We start from the raw sequence: 11826 nt of genomic DNA on the forward strand, positions 1-11826 counted from the left end.
TACTCACAGATGAATGAGAAGGTGACCGGAGAAGTGATGAAAAATCATGTCATAAAGCAAAAATGAGAGGCGAACCGAGACGGGGAGCCCGAGTTTGGCGAGAAGTGTGGTTTCTTCTCATTTTGGAGTTTTGTTTTTTCTTCTTTTTCCCGCGATTTTGCCAATTCCTATCCAACCGTCCCTCCTTCCTAAGTCTATCCCCTACTGGTTCCCCCCCCCCCCCCCATTTTTTTCTTGCCAGTGCCGGTACTCTTTCTCCTACCTCTCTCTCTTTCTCTTTCTCTGTCTTTCTCACTTTCTCCCGCAGACCACGCTCTCCATTTTCCCCTCATTCTTTGCCTCTGTCCCCTTCATCTGTCCATTCATCGGACACTCGTTTCTTTTTCTTCAACCCTAAGCTCTTCGCTTCCGGAATACAGACGAGCTTTTAAAAAAGGGAGCAGAAGTCGAGTTTTAAAAAATACTGCAGGAGAGCAGAAAAAAACTGTGTACAGGAAAAGGACAAGCGGCTTGTGGCATGCAATCTAACGCAGGGACAATCCACGGCCTGCGTTTTTCAGGGGCGCCACGCAATAGTAGGGGTGAAGCGTCTGGGTGGTGGTGCCTCCGTAACATGAGAGCATAACCAAAAGCGAAGAATGGCAAAGCAAAAGAAAAAGGAGGCAAAAACCGAGCTTGTTGCGGTCGGTCTCCAGTGAAAGTGGATAGTAAGCCCGCGTGAGGGGAAGGAGTGGGAAGGAGTCCGGGGTGTGTGCATGTGAGGTGGGAGGGGAGAGAAAGGAGAGCCAGAGAGAAGAGAGGGAGAGAAAGAGAGAGAGAGAGAGAGAAAGAGCGAGACCGGGGGGGGGGGTTCATGGAGAAATATCCAAGAGGGAGGGATAGAGGAGGAGTGTGTTGGTGGGGAGAGGAAAGAGGAGGGGGCAGGAATAGGAATACATTTTTTTTCCCTTTTACCCTCACAGTATTTGAATTTTGTGCCTTTCATTTCTTCACACCACCAATCCCCCCCACCCCCCATTCCAAGGCTAATACCTTCTCTTTCTGTGAGAGGAAAATAGAGAGGAAGAAAGAAAAAGAGAAAGAGCTACTGTGTGCTTTGTCTCCCGCCCCTGCCGTTCCTTTTCCTGGTTTCCTTTCTGCTCAGACTCTCCTCTATTCAGCCTATTTTCTGCACGTGCACTTGAACTCTAAATCCTGTCTGCTTTCCCCTCCCCTCTCTCTCTCTGCCTCTCTCTCCTAGGCAGAGGCTTGAAATAGTGCTAGCAGGCAGTAGAGAGCAAGTGGGAGGGAAAAGGAGAGGGTGAGGGGGACAAAAAAGGGGAGAGAGATGTTGAGAGAGGGGGAGGGGAAGAAGCTTAGACGGGCTGACACAGAGAGCACAGGGCTGCTCTGTGTGTGTGTGTGGTGTGTGTGTGTGTGTGTGTGCGCGCGTGCGCATATGAACATGTCTGTACATTTGTAAACACACATTCATCTACCTTGGGTTTACATGCAGTGTTTCGAACGCTAGCGGTAATCCACATATGATGTTAGCCTACATACCAGAAAAGAAATACATGACTTTTTGGGGGCAAGGAAAGAAATAATTAAAACAGCAGGATTTTCTGTGTTTTCAGCAGTTTATAATGTCAAACTGACTTATAATAAAGTGCTAAAAGCAAGCAATGCTTTGGGGATGATGTACAGTATAATCAGTACTGTGAGGAATTTCATTATTAATTAATCTATCTATGACTTTCTCAGTAAGTCATTCAGTTGAAAAAATGTAACATATAATGATTAAGTGCTATCTCAGGCTATCAGGGCCAAAAGCTGATGCCTTCAACCTGCTCATGCTTTTGAATTGACCATCAAAAACCAACATACAATGGTCTGAGACAGGGAAATACAGAAAATGTTCACATCTAAGAAGCTGTAACTGGGAAAAGTTTTGATGCTTTCACCAAAAATTACACAACTTCTACAATAAATTGTATGTTTTGTCAATTGACTAATCAATTAATTGACTAATATCTAGCTCTAAACACATCTGCCTGTCATTTTTATCTTTAGATTTCAGGACAAACTTAAAATGATGACATGTACACATCAGACTCAGATTATATTTGTATAGTTGTGTTGGTAGTTTTCAGTGTTAAAAATGCATTGTATTTCATATTGATATTTCAACTGTAGGGCTGAAAAGTGGCCATTGAAATATACTGGAGCCCGAGGCGATATCATTGAATGTCTTGTTTTGTTCCAAATCCCCCAAAAATATTCAATTCACTATAATGTAAGCCCAAGAAAAGCTGTATATTTAAGAACATACAACCATCAAATGTCTTAGTTGTCAACTAATTTTCTTTTGATCAACTAATCAATTAATTGTTGCAGTGCTAATTAACAGAAAATTAAAACCTTCTAATTCTGACAAATAATTAATCATTTTATTTAATTATCAAGTTAAGATGTGAACTGTTGGTTTTCTGTTTTCAGATTTCTATGGAACGAATACTCTGCAGGTTTATAACTTTGCACCGGGTGATTTATAACTGCCATTTGCCATTACTTTTACATTTTATACACTGAATGATCACACACACAAAATAATCTACTGACATAAAAAACAGGTAAAAACAGCTTTAAGCTGCAGGTCTAGTTTTATTTAATGTGCCCAGACTGTCAGCAAGGTGTTTTAGTGTCTTTGCAAGCAGATGTGTTAGCTCTGTGTGAACTAAAGAGGTTTTTTTTTTTATTTATTACAGCTAATGTTAAAACACATTTTACAATCATTTTCAATTCAGTTCACAGGTTACCTGCAGACATTGTGACGGGACAAAGGGTGGAATGACTGAATGAAGTGAGGAATTTTAATTACTTTAAAAAAAAATAGTGTAGAAGTAAAATGATGTCAGAGACCAATGCAATGAGGTACAAACAGAGGAGAAGGAAGCTGGGTCATTAGAAGTCATGAGAGGAATGTGCTGTAAAACTGGTCACCTTTGTTGGCCAGCTTTCTCTGTGTGCTGTCTTTACACAGAACTACATTTGCACCAGGAACAAGAGCTTTTATTTATAAAAGACAGATATTAATCACTGCATACTGCTTTGTTTTCCAAGGACAGCAGTCACCTTGGCAAACCCAGGCCTGGCCAGTGGCCCTGAATCTAAATAGATGGCATATTAGACATGCCACAGATGCAAACGGCCACCAATAAAGAAAAAAGGGAATTAAATTTTTTTCCATCAAATGGGAAGGCCTTGATCATCATTGCCAGTAACCTTTACATTATTTACAAGCTATAAACATCATTAAAGCAACATTGTGACTGTATTTGTAAAAGTAAAAGACAAACTTAAGGTTTACTAACCCTCCACTGGTGGTGTTTTCCTCACTGAGGTGCTGTCTCCTCTCCTCACTGACTGCAGCACACTTCCTGAAAAGCCTCTGGGTCTGATGAAACAAGAGAGAAATGGGACAGGGACATGAAAAAGGTGCCACAACTCCACCCTCTGCTGGGGTTCAACGGGAGTAGCTCACACCCAGCATCACCACAGTGGAAAAAAAAGAAAACAAAATCTCTGTTTTAACATTGTTTAACCACCACTTTGACGCATATATGATGCATACCCTGCAATTTAGGATATAAATGGAGAATATTACCGTTAGTGTTGGAGTTATTTGGGTTTAAGGGCTGGGATAAGCAGGAATTTGCAGCTGCTGGTGAGGTTAATTCAGGCTACGGTATCATCCTTTCCAAATGAGGACAGCCTCCCCTCCTCTCTCTCTCTCTCTCTCTCTCTCTCCCTCCCTCCCTCCTCCCTCCCTCCTCAGCATCCTTCCTTTTGCCGCTTCACCGCATTAGCTGCCGTCGGCTATACTGGGACTGAACTCCATCCCACACCTGACCAACCGGCCGTCGGCTTTGTTGGGTATATGAAAAGTAAGATACTGGTCGTTGCTGGATAACATCAGAGCTGTATGCATGTATAGCTGTGAGAGGCGTAACGGCTTGCCTGCTATCAGTTATAGTTACTTTAGCTAGCTAGTGGCTAACGCTAGCAATAAAAAAAAAACAAACAAAAAAAAACATCAACTGTTCCAACGGCTGCGGTGCATTTTTGGCTCCTGAAGCCGATCTGTGAACATTTAAAATCGCATTTTAAGCTCACCCTCGTCTCCAATTTGCCTTTCAGATGCCCAGTGTCACGGTGAAAGACGTTAACCAGCAGGAGTTTGTCAGGGCTCTGTCAGCTTTCCTTAAAAAGTAAGTACAAAGCCCAAAACCAGCCTACAGCTGCATGACTGGCTGATATCCACCTGTCAATCACACAGGCTGACGGCGAAGGTAATACAGGGCAAAAATAACACCTGACTTAACGTGAAGAGAAAATACAATGTCATTTTAATTACTCTTAAACTGGTGCTTCCTTGTTTATATTATTGCTGAGAGGAAATTTATTGTCAGTAATATTTTTTTTATTGAAATTACTAAGATGGATTCCTTAGAATTGCACTGTAAACCCACTATAAATTAAGATAATAAGTACCACAGAAGAAATGATAATAAAAGATGTAAAAGGAAACCCACTGTATGAATAAATAAAGACAAGTGTATTTTTATCATTTGAATAAAAGAACATCTGAACCAAAGAAACCACTATGATTATTCTCTTTATTAATTAAATCTGCATTTTATCTTCTTGAATGATTTATTAATTGTTTGGCCTGTAAAATATCAAAAAGCAGTGCTGGATATACAATAGAAATTCCTAAATAATTTGATTGTCTCCAAATACCTTGCATTGTCTAATCAACAGTCCAAAAAACAAACAAACAAACAAGCAAACTCCAAATTATTGATTTGCATAAGTCAAAGATGAAGGAAGGAAATCCGGAAAATTAAGAAGCTGGAACAAGGGATTGTTTTGGTATTTTTGTTTGAAATATGACTTTAATCAATTATCATTTTTTTCTTCTATAGACAGATTGTTTCAGCTTTAGAGAACGACCAGTCTCATAACCAGCTCATGTCTTAATTGACAGATAAAGAGTCATTAAATACAAATAAATGTGACCTATTTACAGATACTTGAAACAGATACCTGTAATTTAAAAAGTACGCAGTGATAAGTTTATTCTACAAAATACCTAATGTATGTGTTGAATAAATCCCATTTTGCTGTGCCATATGTTGTTTGAGGAAATTTCGCAGTCATTTGATTCATCACATGAACTGATAATTGATTTTTCAGGTCTGGCAAACTGAAGGTCCCAGAGTGGGTTGACACTGTGAAGCTTGCCAGGCACAAGGAGCTGGCTCCCTGTGATGACAACTGGTTTTATACCAGAGCAGGTTTGTTGCATTGGAAGTGTCTCATCAGCATGTGATAGGTTCCTGTAATAATAGGATTTCAAACTGTGTCCTTACATCTGTCTTTTCTTATATTTTAAAGATGGAACAATTAACTCAAAGAATAATTACTTGATTAATCCACAATGAAAATATTCATTAGTTACAGTCTTAGCTAAGTGATATGAAATGTTTTTTCAGTATTATCTTTTGTGTCAAAAAACCCCATATAGATATTTTTAAGAGGAACACATATATAAAAATTAGTTCCAGGGAAACACGTGATTCATGTGATAAAGCACTAATTTTAGGAATCTGTGTGATATATGAAAATACACCTTGTGTAATATTGGTCCATTCTATCAGGTTTTCCACAGCTGGTACAATATATACAATAAAAGCATATGCACACAATCCTCAGCTGCTGCATGTGTATGTTATCTACAGCATATGTGACCCCACAAAAAAAGCCCAAGAGTCTGCTGAGCAAATTTCACACATGTGATAAGTTGGAATGTTTGATTTCATGTCTTTTGGGTGAACAAGTCAGGAGCATTTCAAATGATAAAACAAGGACATGTTTCAACATGTGCTGAGTACTGTTTGTATGTCTCACCAGCATCCACAGCCCGTCACCTGTACCTGCGAGGAGGGGTGGGCGTGGGCTCAATGATCAAGATCTACGGAGGCCGTCAGAGGAATGGCGTGTGCCCCGCCCACTTCAGCGTGGGCTCCAGGAATGTGGCGAGGAAGGTCCTCCAGGCGCTGGAGGGCCTCAAGATGGTGGAGAAAGACCCCAACGGGTGAGAGAGGCAGAACCTGGGTATGAGACTGTAATGTGGTGATCTGAATAAGTAATTAATGTTTTTTTTTTCTTTTTTTAACATTTGTGTTCAGTGGACGGAGACTTACCCCTCAGGGGCAGAGAGATCTGGACAGGATCGCAGGTCAGGTAGGTCGTTACTGCAGTAACTGCAGTACATATAAAGTATATGCATGTGCCAATATGAGCATTTTATTCAATTTTTTACTATCTCTGTATATATTATTTCAGTAATTACTCAAATGGGATGAAAGTCAATGATACATCATACTTGAAAGAGCAGCCTTACACTCAGTTTTAGCTAAAATACATTTATCTCCTTTATATATTCATACAAATTATTCAAATCCAGCTTCCACCAACCTTGCACTTGAGGGACAAGGTCATATTTTTAATATTTTCTGGTCTTGGAGACAGAATTAATTTGATTTTTGCTAGAAAAAGGCAAAGAAATGTTGTTGCAATGAACACTAGACTGAGACCAGAATCAATTGAGAGGATAATAAAGAGACTGTACATGTATAATTTACTGATTAAAAAAGTGGATGTGATGTTAAATTACTCTTACATGACTTGATATAACATTTAATGTATTTTATCATTTCAAAACATATTTTAATTTAAAAGCCAAGAAGAATACTTGGCAGGTCATTAACACTACATTCATTTTATAGACAGTTTGTCCAAAGTGATTTGCAGCTGAGCTCATTCAAACTCAACAGAAACATAAGCTTGATGTCATAATCGGCCAAAACATCACAAAGACGCTTAATGCTGGTTTTTATGTTGGCGCATGAATGTCGCCATGTCTACTCCACAGATGTGTGACATAGGAGTAGCTCCCTCTTGTGTTCTTTGTCAGTTATTGCCATAATGACATTGATTAAACTACAACTGTGCTTTAATGTTTGTATTTATGTAATTGAGTGACATATTTTTTTATCATTCCATCCCTCAAATAATTTTTCTGACCAGTGCACATGCTTCTCTGTTTGGTATGGCAGCGTGACTATCCCTCCCTCCTGCTGTCACGGTCTTTTTCTCTGTATGTTTAGGTCGCCTCAGCAAACAAGAAACAGCGAAGTTTACAAAGCGCTATCTGAGGAATGCATGCAAAGAATCCAGACGAGTGAAATGCAGTTATGCCTTACTGCTTATTTACTCAAGTTTGCTTGCTTCCCTTATCACTCCAGTGCCCACAGTAACCAAGTACAAAAGGCATTTCATAGAGGTGCATGTGTCTATAGTGCAGTAAGTACATATTAAATATTACACATGGATATTTGGCCAGTTTTAGATGTGTTTTTTGTTGTTGTTTTTTTAAATTCATCATGAATTTTACCTTGTGATAGCAAAACACAGAATGGGCACAGAAGCACTTAATGTACTTAATGTAGAAAACAAAAGAAATGAAATGGATGCTGCTGTATATTTTTATTCATTTATCCAGTTCTTTGTCTTTACTGTTGGTTACAAAGTATTATGTCTAAACATGTTATTTATGAGAAGTATATGAATGACTAAGATGTTCTAAATAAACTGAGCATGAGTCCTGAGTATGGTGATATAATGTCAGTTTGTGTGTGGATGTATGAGTGACTGTGCGTATTTAGTTGCTGCGCATAACACTGCTGATCCAGCTATTGTAGCGGCACACACGGGCATAGACACTGGGGTGTCCCTTCATGGCGCAGTCATAACCCCAGGACACGACTCCCTGCAGCTGACCATTACACACCAGAGGACCACCAGAGTCTCCCTGCAGGCACAGGCACAGGAAGAAAAACAGGGGTGTAAATGTTACTGTAGGTGCTCGTAGTTAATACACGGCACATTCTGTCATCATGGTGAGAGCTGTTAGTCAAGAACAATAGAAGTAACATAACATCAGGCTGAAAAGCAGTGTTCTGCTGCCCTCTCTGGTTGAAAGTCTCTAGCCTGTTTCACCTTTGGGTGTGGTCAGAAGTGTTGCAGCTGCAACCATCCAACAGTGATGTGTATGTACATCACAGCAGTAAGATTTCAAGTGGGTGTTAAGTTACTCTTAAATGAACAGCATTAAATTACCAAGCCAGGGTCTGTTTCATAACATAAGTAGAATGTAAGAACATATATTGTAATATAGCACATTTTCTGGAACATCAAATTTAGAAGCAGTTTATAGATAAAAATAATCAGATATGTGGGGCCGTTTTCAGTTAATCCAGTGGATTAAATACCCAACAAATCGAGTCCACCACAGATTCTAAATTCCTGTAAATCCAGTTCTGACATAAAGCACACTGATTTGCAACATTGCCCACAATGACGTAATAACAACCAGCGGTATTATATCTACCAAGAGCTATAAACAGTATTGAAAAAGCTATGATAGATGGTAATTTTCTATCATCATATTGCTTAACAATACTTAATAATATATTAATATCACTAGTGTCTTATGATAACATCACTATGTTAATAGATATTAGCCACATAATGTATAGCTGGTATCTCTGGCTGTGAGTATTCAGTCAGAAACAAAATGTGGTTTATGATTATAACATTACACTGTGGGTGTCCTCCTGTATATACTTTTACCAGATGCTACCTCTAATATTAAGATTCCACTACAATTACACAGACCATAAAATATCAAATAAACTAGAAGAGGAAAGTGTTTCTATTGCATCTTCTCCCTGCATTCGGTGATACATACACAGCACTGGCAGTGATGTAGGGGGTAATTCAAAAAGTGGGTGTTCAAGGGTATTACAGTAGATACAGGCATCATTTGCATTTAGGAATGCTCGGTGAAAAATAAGAGGTGTACTGTGTACTTTGTGCTCAGTACCAAAACACTGAGTCACAGACTGCCTGCACTGCTGGAGGGTGATGCACCGTCATTTACCACCTGACTCCCTGTGCGTTCACTGTGGTTTAGTCCAACTCACTTGGCAGCTGCTGGCACCTCCGTGCATGAATCCGGAGCAAAGCATGTTCTCAGTGAAGAGGTGGGGGTAGGCGTTCCTGCAGATCCTGTCATCGATGATGGGCTGCCTCAGGCACTGCAGCCTGTCGGGAAAGTTGCCTGGGGAGCAGAAAGGCAAGTCTCAGTTAGTCAATATAAATACTATATTTACTCTGTATAACATGGATATAATATGGTCTTAAGTATCATATAAGCAATGTAAAATTAATTTGCTCCCATTTTGGTAACTGAGCCTTCATTTATGTGGTATAAGTGCCTGGTTGCTACTTCTCTATTGTGAAAATGCAGCTGTTTTACATCATTGTAAACTGAAAAACCACTGGTAGAACAAAGATATGACATAAAGATGTCATATTGGTTTCTGGGAAATTCACTTCGTGTCAGATGGCACTCTATGCACCAGCTTTTATTTTGCATATTATAGTATTACCAAATATTTAGATAGATGGTGACTTATCATGCTGACTTTTGAGACCTTGACCATGAAGATACCTCTTTTGATTTTACATTTTCTACTGCTGCTTTTCCTTCTTATCATTATTAGCCAAAGTTGTACCTTGCTGGTTATGGCAGTACATTACTTTAAATAATGAAGCCTGTCTTTTATGATCAGGACTCATTGACACCCACACAGCGACAAGGTTAGGCTCTTCAGGGTTGCTGCTGTATATCATATCTGTTTTCTTTACCTCTGTGCAGTGTGAATCATCCTCCATCATCATTTGAGACCACACTTGTAACCTCTTTTCACTCCTCTCCTGTATGCCTCGGCTCTCAGACTTAACTTACTGCCATTGGCAGACATGTTGCCCCACCCGGACACCATGCAGTTCTCGTCGGCCACGGGGCAGCGAGAGGGCAGGGACACGGTCTGGACATAGCTGTTGAGGGTGGCGGGGCGGCTCAGTTTAATCAGCATGATGTCGTTGTCCAGGTTGTAGCTGTTGTACTGTGGGTGCTTGATCATCTTGGCGCCATCAATCCACTGCTCGGTGCCCTCGTTCACGGCGATGTTGTGCTCACCAAGGCGGACCTGGATACGACTGGTGGAGGTATGAAAGTTAGAGACTTTAAAACTTTTTTTTTTTAAATGATTTCTGAATAATTTTGCACAACATGAGCCAATGAAACATTTTCTAAACAGCAGCCAGAGTATTTTCACTTTTTTTTTTCATTACATTGAGCAAAGATGTGTTTTATTTCTTATAAACTGAATTTCAAATTACTAACAAAAGGATTGTGTTATATATTCTTTCAAAGGTCACATAGTCTTCCTTTACATATTGCATATATGCACATACACTTGTCTTACTGGAGAGATGGGCATCTGTTGAGTGACAAATTATCATAAGGTAGAGGAGCAGTTCAAAGATTTGAGATGGTTTTGAGATCAAATTTAATTTTTTTCTAAAAATTAAAATTTGTAAACATGAATTGCAAGTCTTTGGGCAAACTACACTCAGCTGCAAACCAATAAAACCCTAGGTATTAATGCACTATCACAATGGATCCTACTGCTTTGATATGATTCAGTTTACATCAACTAGTTCAGAGCCCAGTTATGATCCAATAGTGCAACTTAAGTAAGGAAAAAATGAAACATTATTCACAGCAGAGTACATGTCAAAAACAAGTGATCTGTAACGTGTATTTTGGACATATTCCTCAGTAAGTAAAGAGTGTGATTTCCTGTACTTACGACTTGTAGCAGTGAGCAGCAGACACCACCCACTGGCTGGAGATGAGGGATCCACCGCAGAAGTGGTATCCAGCGTTCAGAGACACCTGGTAGGGAACAGAGTGTCTGGGACACTCATACCCTCCCACAACCCTATCGTCCTCAGCTGCAGCAACTGAAACAGCACATAATGTATAGCATAACATATGGAGAGAAACAACTTGAAAATTCCTTTAAAAATCTCCACAAAACATATGCAGAGTTGTACAAGACATACACTGGAATAAATTTACCAAGTCACATGCAAAAACAGAAAAGACAAATTAAGTTATTCTCTTACATGCTGCTCCAAGCAAAGCCAGGAATATGAGGGCCTTCATGGTGTCTGAATGTAAGAGAAAGCCCACTCTGTAACTTTTTATATACACCTGTCCTGCACCATACGTTCCTGAGTTTCTCAAGGTCAGGAAAGTAAAAGGCAAAACTGTTCTGGGAAAGAGCCATATGGCTGAAAGCAACTGCAAGACCTTGAGCGATGTCGAAACTAAGGGATAAAACACACCAGGCTACCGAAGGGCATTTCTGATTTAACAGTGTTTTTCATTTGACAGTTATGCAATCAGCAATTATGTAATTTCAATCCAAAGACGATTATACATGCACAGATAGAGGCAAGAGTGGAACTTAACATTAGAAACATCTTCATTGCAGAGACTCGGATAGGAATGTGTCATGAAACAGATGTCACATTACCTACAGTGTGAATATTTGTGCAGATATACAGTGGCTTACTGCAGTTGTGGATATGCCTGATAGGAGGTCAGTTTGCAGGTGTCACTGGTCTGCATCTCTTCTTCTGTGTTTCCATGGAAAACTTGATAAGACAGTTCCAAAACTGCAGCAGTAACACAGGAGAAAAGGCTGCGCTAAGAGAATCATAACAAGCGTGTTTCCCAAGCAGAGGGTCAGGACCCCGTCAGTTGGACCTAAGATAAAATCCAGGGACATGCACAACCTG

General features: G+C 39.8%; 3 protein-coding genes across 6 annotated transcripts in view; 1 reads left to right on the forward strand and 2 right to left on the reverse strand.

The window, feature by feature from the left end:
* LOC108888876 (uncharacterized) overlaps window positions 1–4232 on the reverse strand; it is a 37011-nt gene extending 32779 nt beyond the window's left edge. Inside the window, exons 1-2 of one of the 4 annotated variants that reach the window (XM_018685068.2) lie at window positions 4156–4232; window positions 3354–3436 (exon numbers count right to left, since the gene is read on the reverse strand). The gene's annotated coding sequence lies outside the window, so the exon portion shown is untranslated. Of the gene's footprint in view, window positions 1–7; window positions 787–3353; window positions 3437–4155 lie in introns of those variants that run through there. The other 3 variants (XR_001961896.2, XM_018685072.2, XM_018685067.2) reach the window with 3 other exon arrangements.
* On the forward strand, window positions 3787–7715 carry LOC108888879 (40S ribosomal protein S19). Its single transcript, XM_018685081.2, has 6 exons — window positions 3787–3926; window positions 4180–4250; window positions 5239–5339; window positions 5956–6139; window positions 6234–6288; window positions 7215–7715. Exons 2-6 carry the CDS (start codon window positions 4180–4182, stop codon window positions 7260–7262), a joined length of 459 nt encoding a protein of 152 aa, XP_018540597.1. The 5' UTR covers window positions 3787–3926; the 3' UTR covers window positions 7263–7715.
* LOC108888878 (trypsin-3) lies at window positions 7579–11302 on the reverse strand. The gene is made up of 5 exons (XM_018685079.2): window positions 11149–11302; window positions 10830–10983; window positions 9920–10173; window positions 9093–9229; window positions 7579–7918 (listed from the first exon to the last, which is right to left on the reverse strand). Exons 1-5 carry the CDS (start codon window positions 11186–11188, stop codon window positions 7769–7771), a joined length of 735 nt encoding a protein of 244 aa, XP_018540595.1. The 5' UTR covers window positions 11189–11302; the 3' UTR covers window positions 7579–7768.
* Window positions 11303–11826: the final 524 nt, after the last annotated feature.

The sequence above is a fragment of the Lates calcarifer genome, linkage group LG3 (genome assembly GCF_001640805.2).
Source record: "Lates calcarifer isolate ASB-BC8 linkage group LG3, TLL_Latcal_v3, whole genome shotgun sequence".
Classification (NCBI taxonomy): domain Eukaryota; kingdom Metazoa; phylum Chordata; class Actinopteri; family Centropomidae; genus Lates; species Lates calcarifer.

Bases quoted from the DNA above. Each gene is read 5' to 3' on its own strand.
- LOC108888879 (XM_018685081.2), top strand. From the start codon at position 4,180: ATGCCCAGTGTCACGGTGAAAGACGTTAACCAGCAGGAGTTTGTCAGG. The intron at 5,340-5,955 runs GTTTGTTGCATT...ATGTCTCACCAG, and splicing joins CTGGTTTTATACCAGAGCAG to CATCCACAGCCCGTCACCTG. The intron at 6,289-7,214 runs GTAGGTCGTTAC...CTGTATGTTTAG, and splicing joins TGGACAGGATCGCAGGTCAG to GTCGCCTCAGCAAACAAGAA.
- LOC108888878 (XM_018685079.2), bottom strand. From the start codon at position 11,188: ATGAAGGCCCTCATATTCCTGGCTTTGCTTGGAGCAGCAT. The intron at 10,984-11,148 runs GTAAGAGAATAA...GTGCTGTTTCAG, and splicing joins GGCTTTGCTTGGAGCAGCAT to TTGCTGCAGCTGAGGACGAT. The intron at 7,919-9,092 runs GTGAGTTGGACT...CTGTGCCTGCAG, and splicing joins GAGGTGCCAGCAGCTGCCAA to GGAGACTCTGGTGGTCCTCT.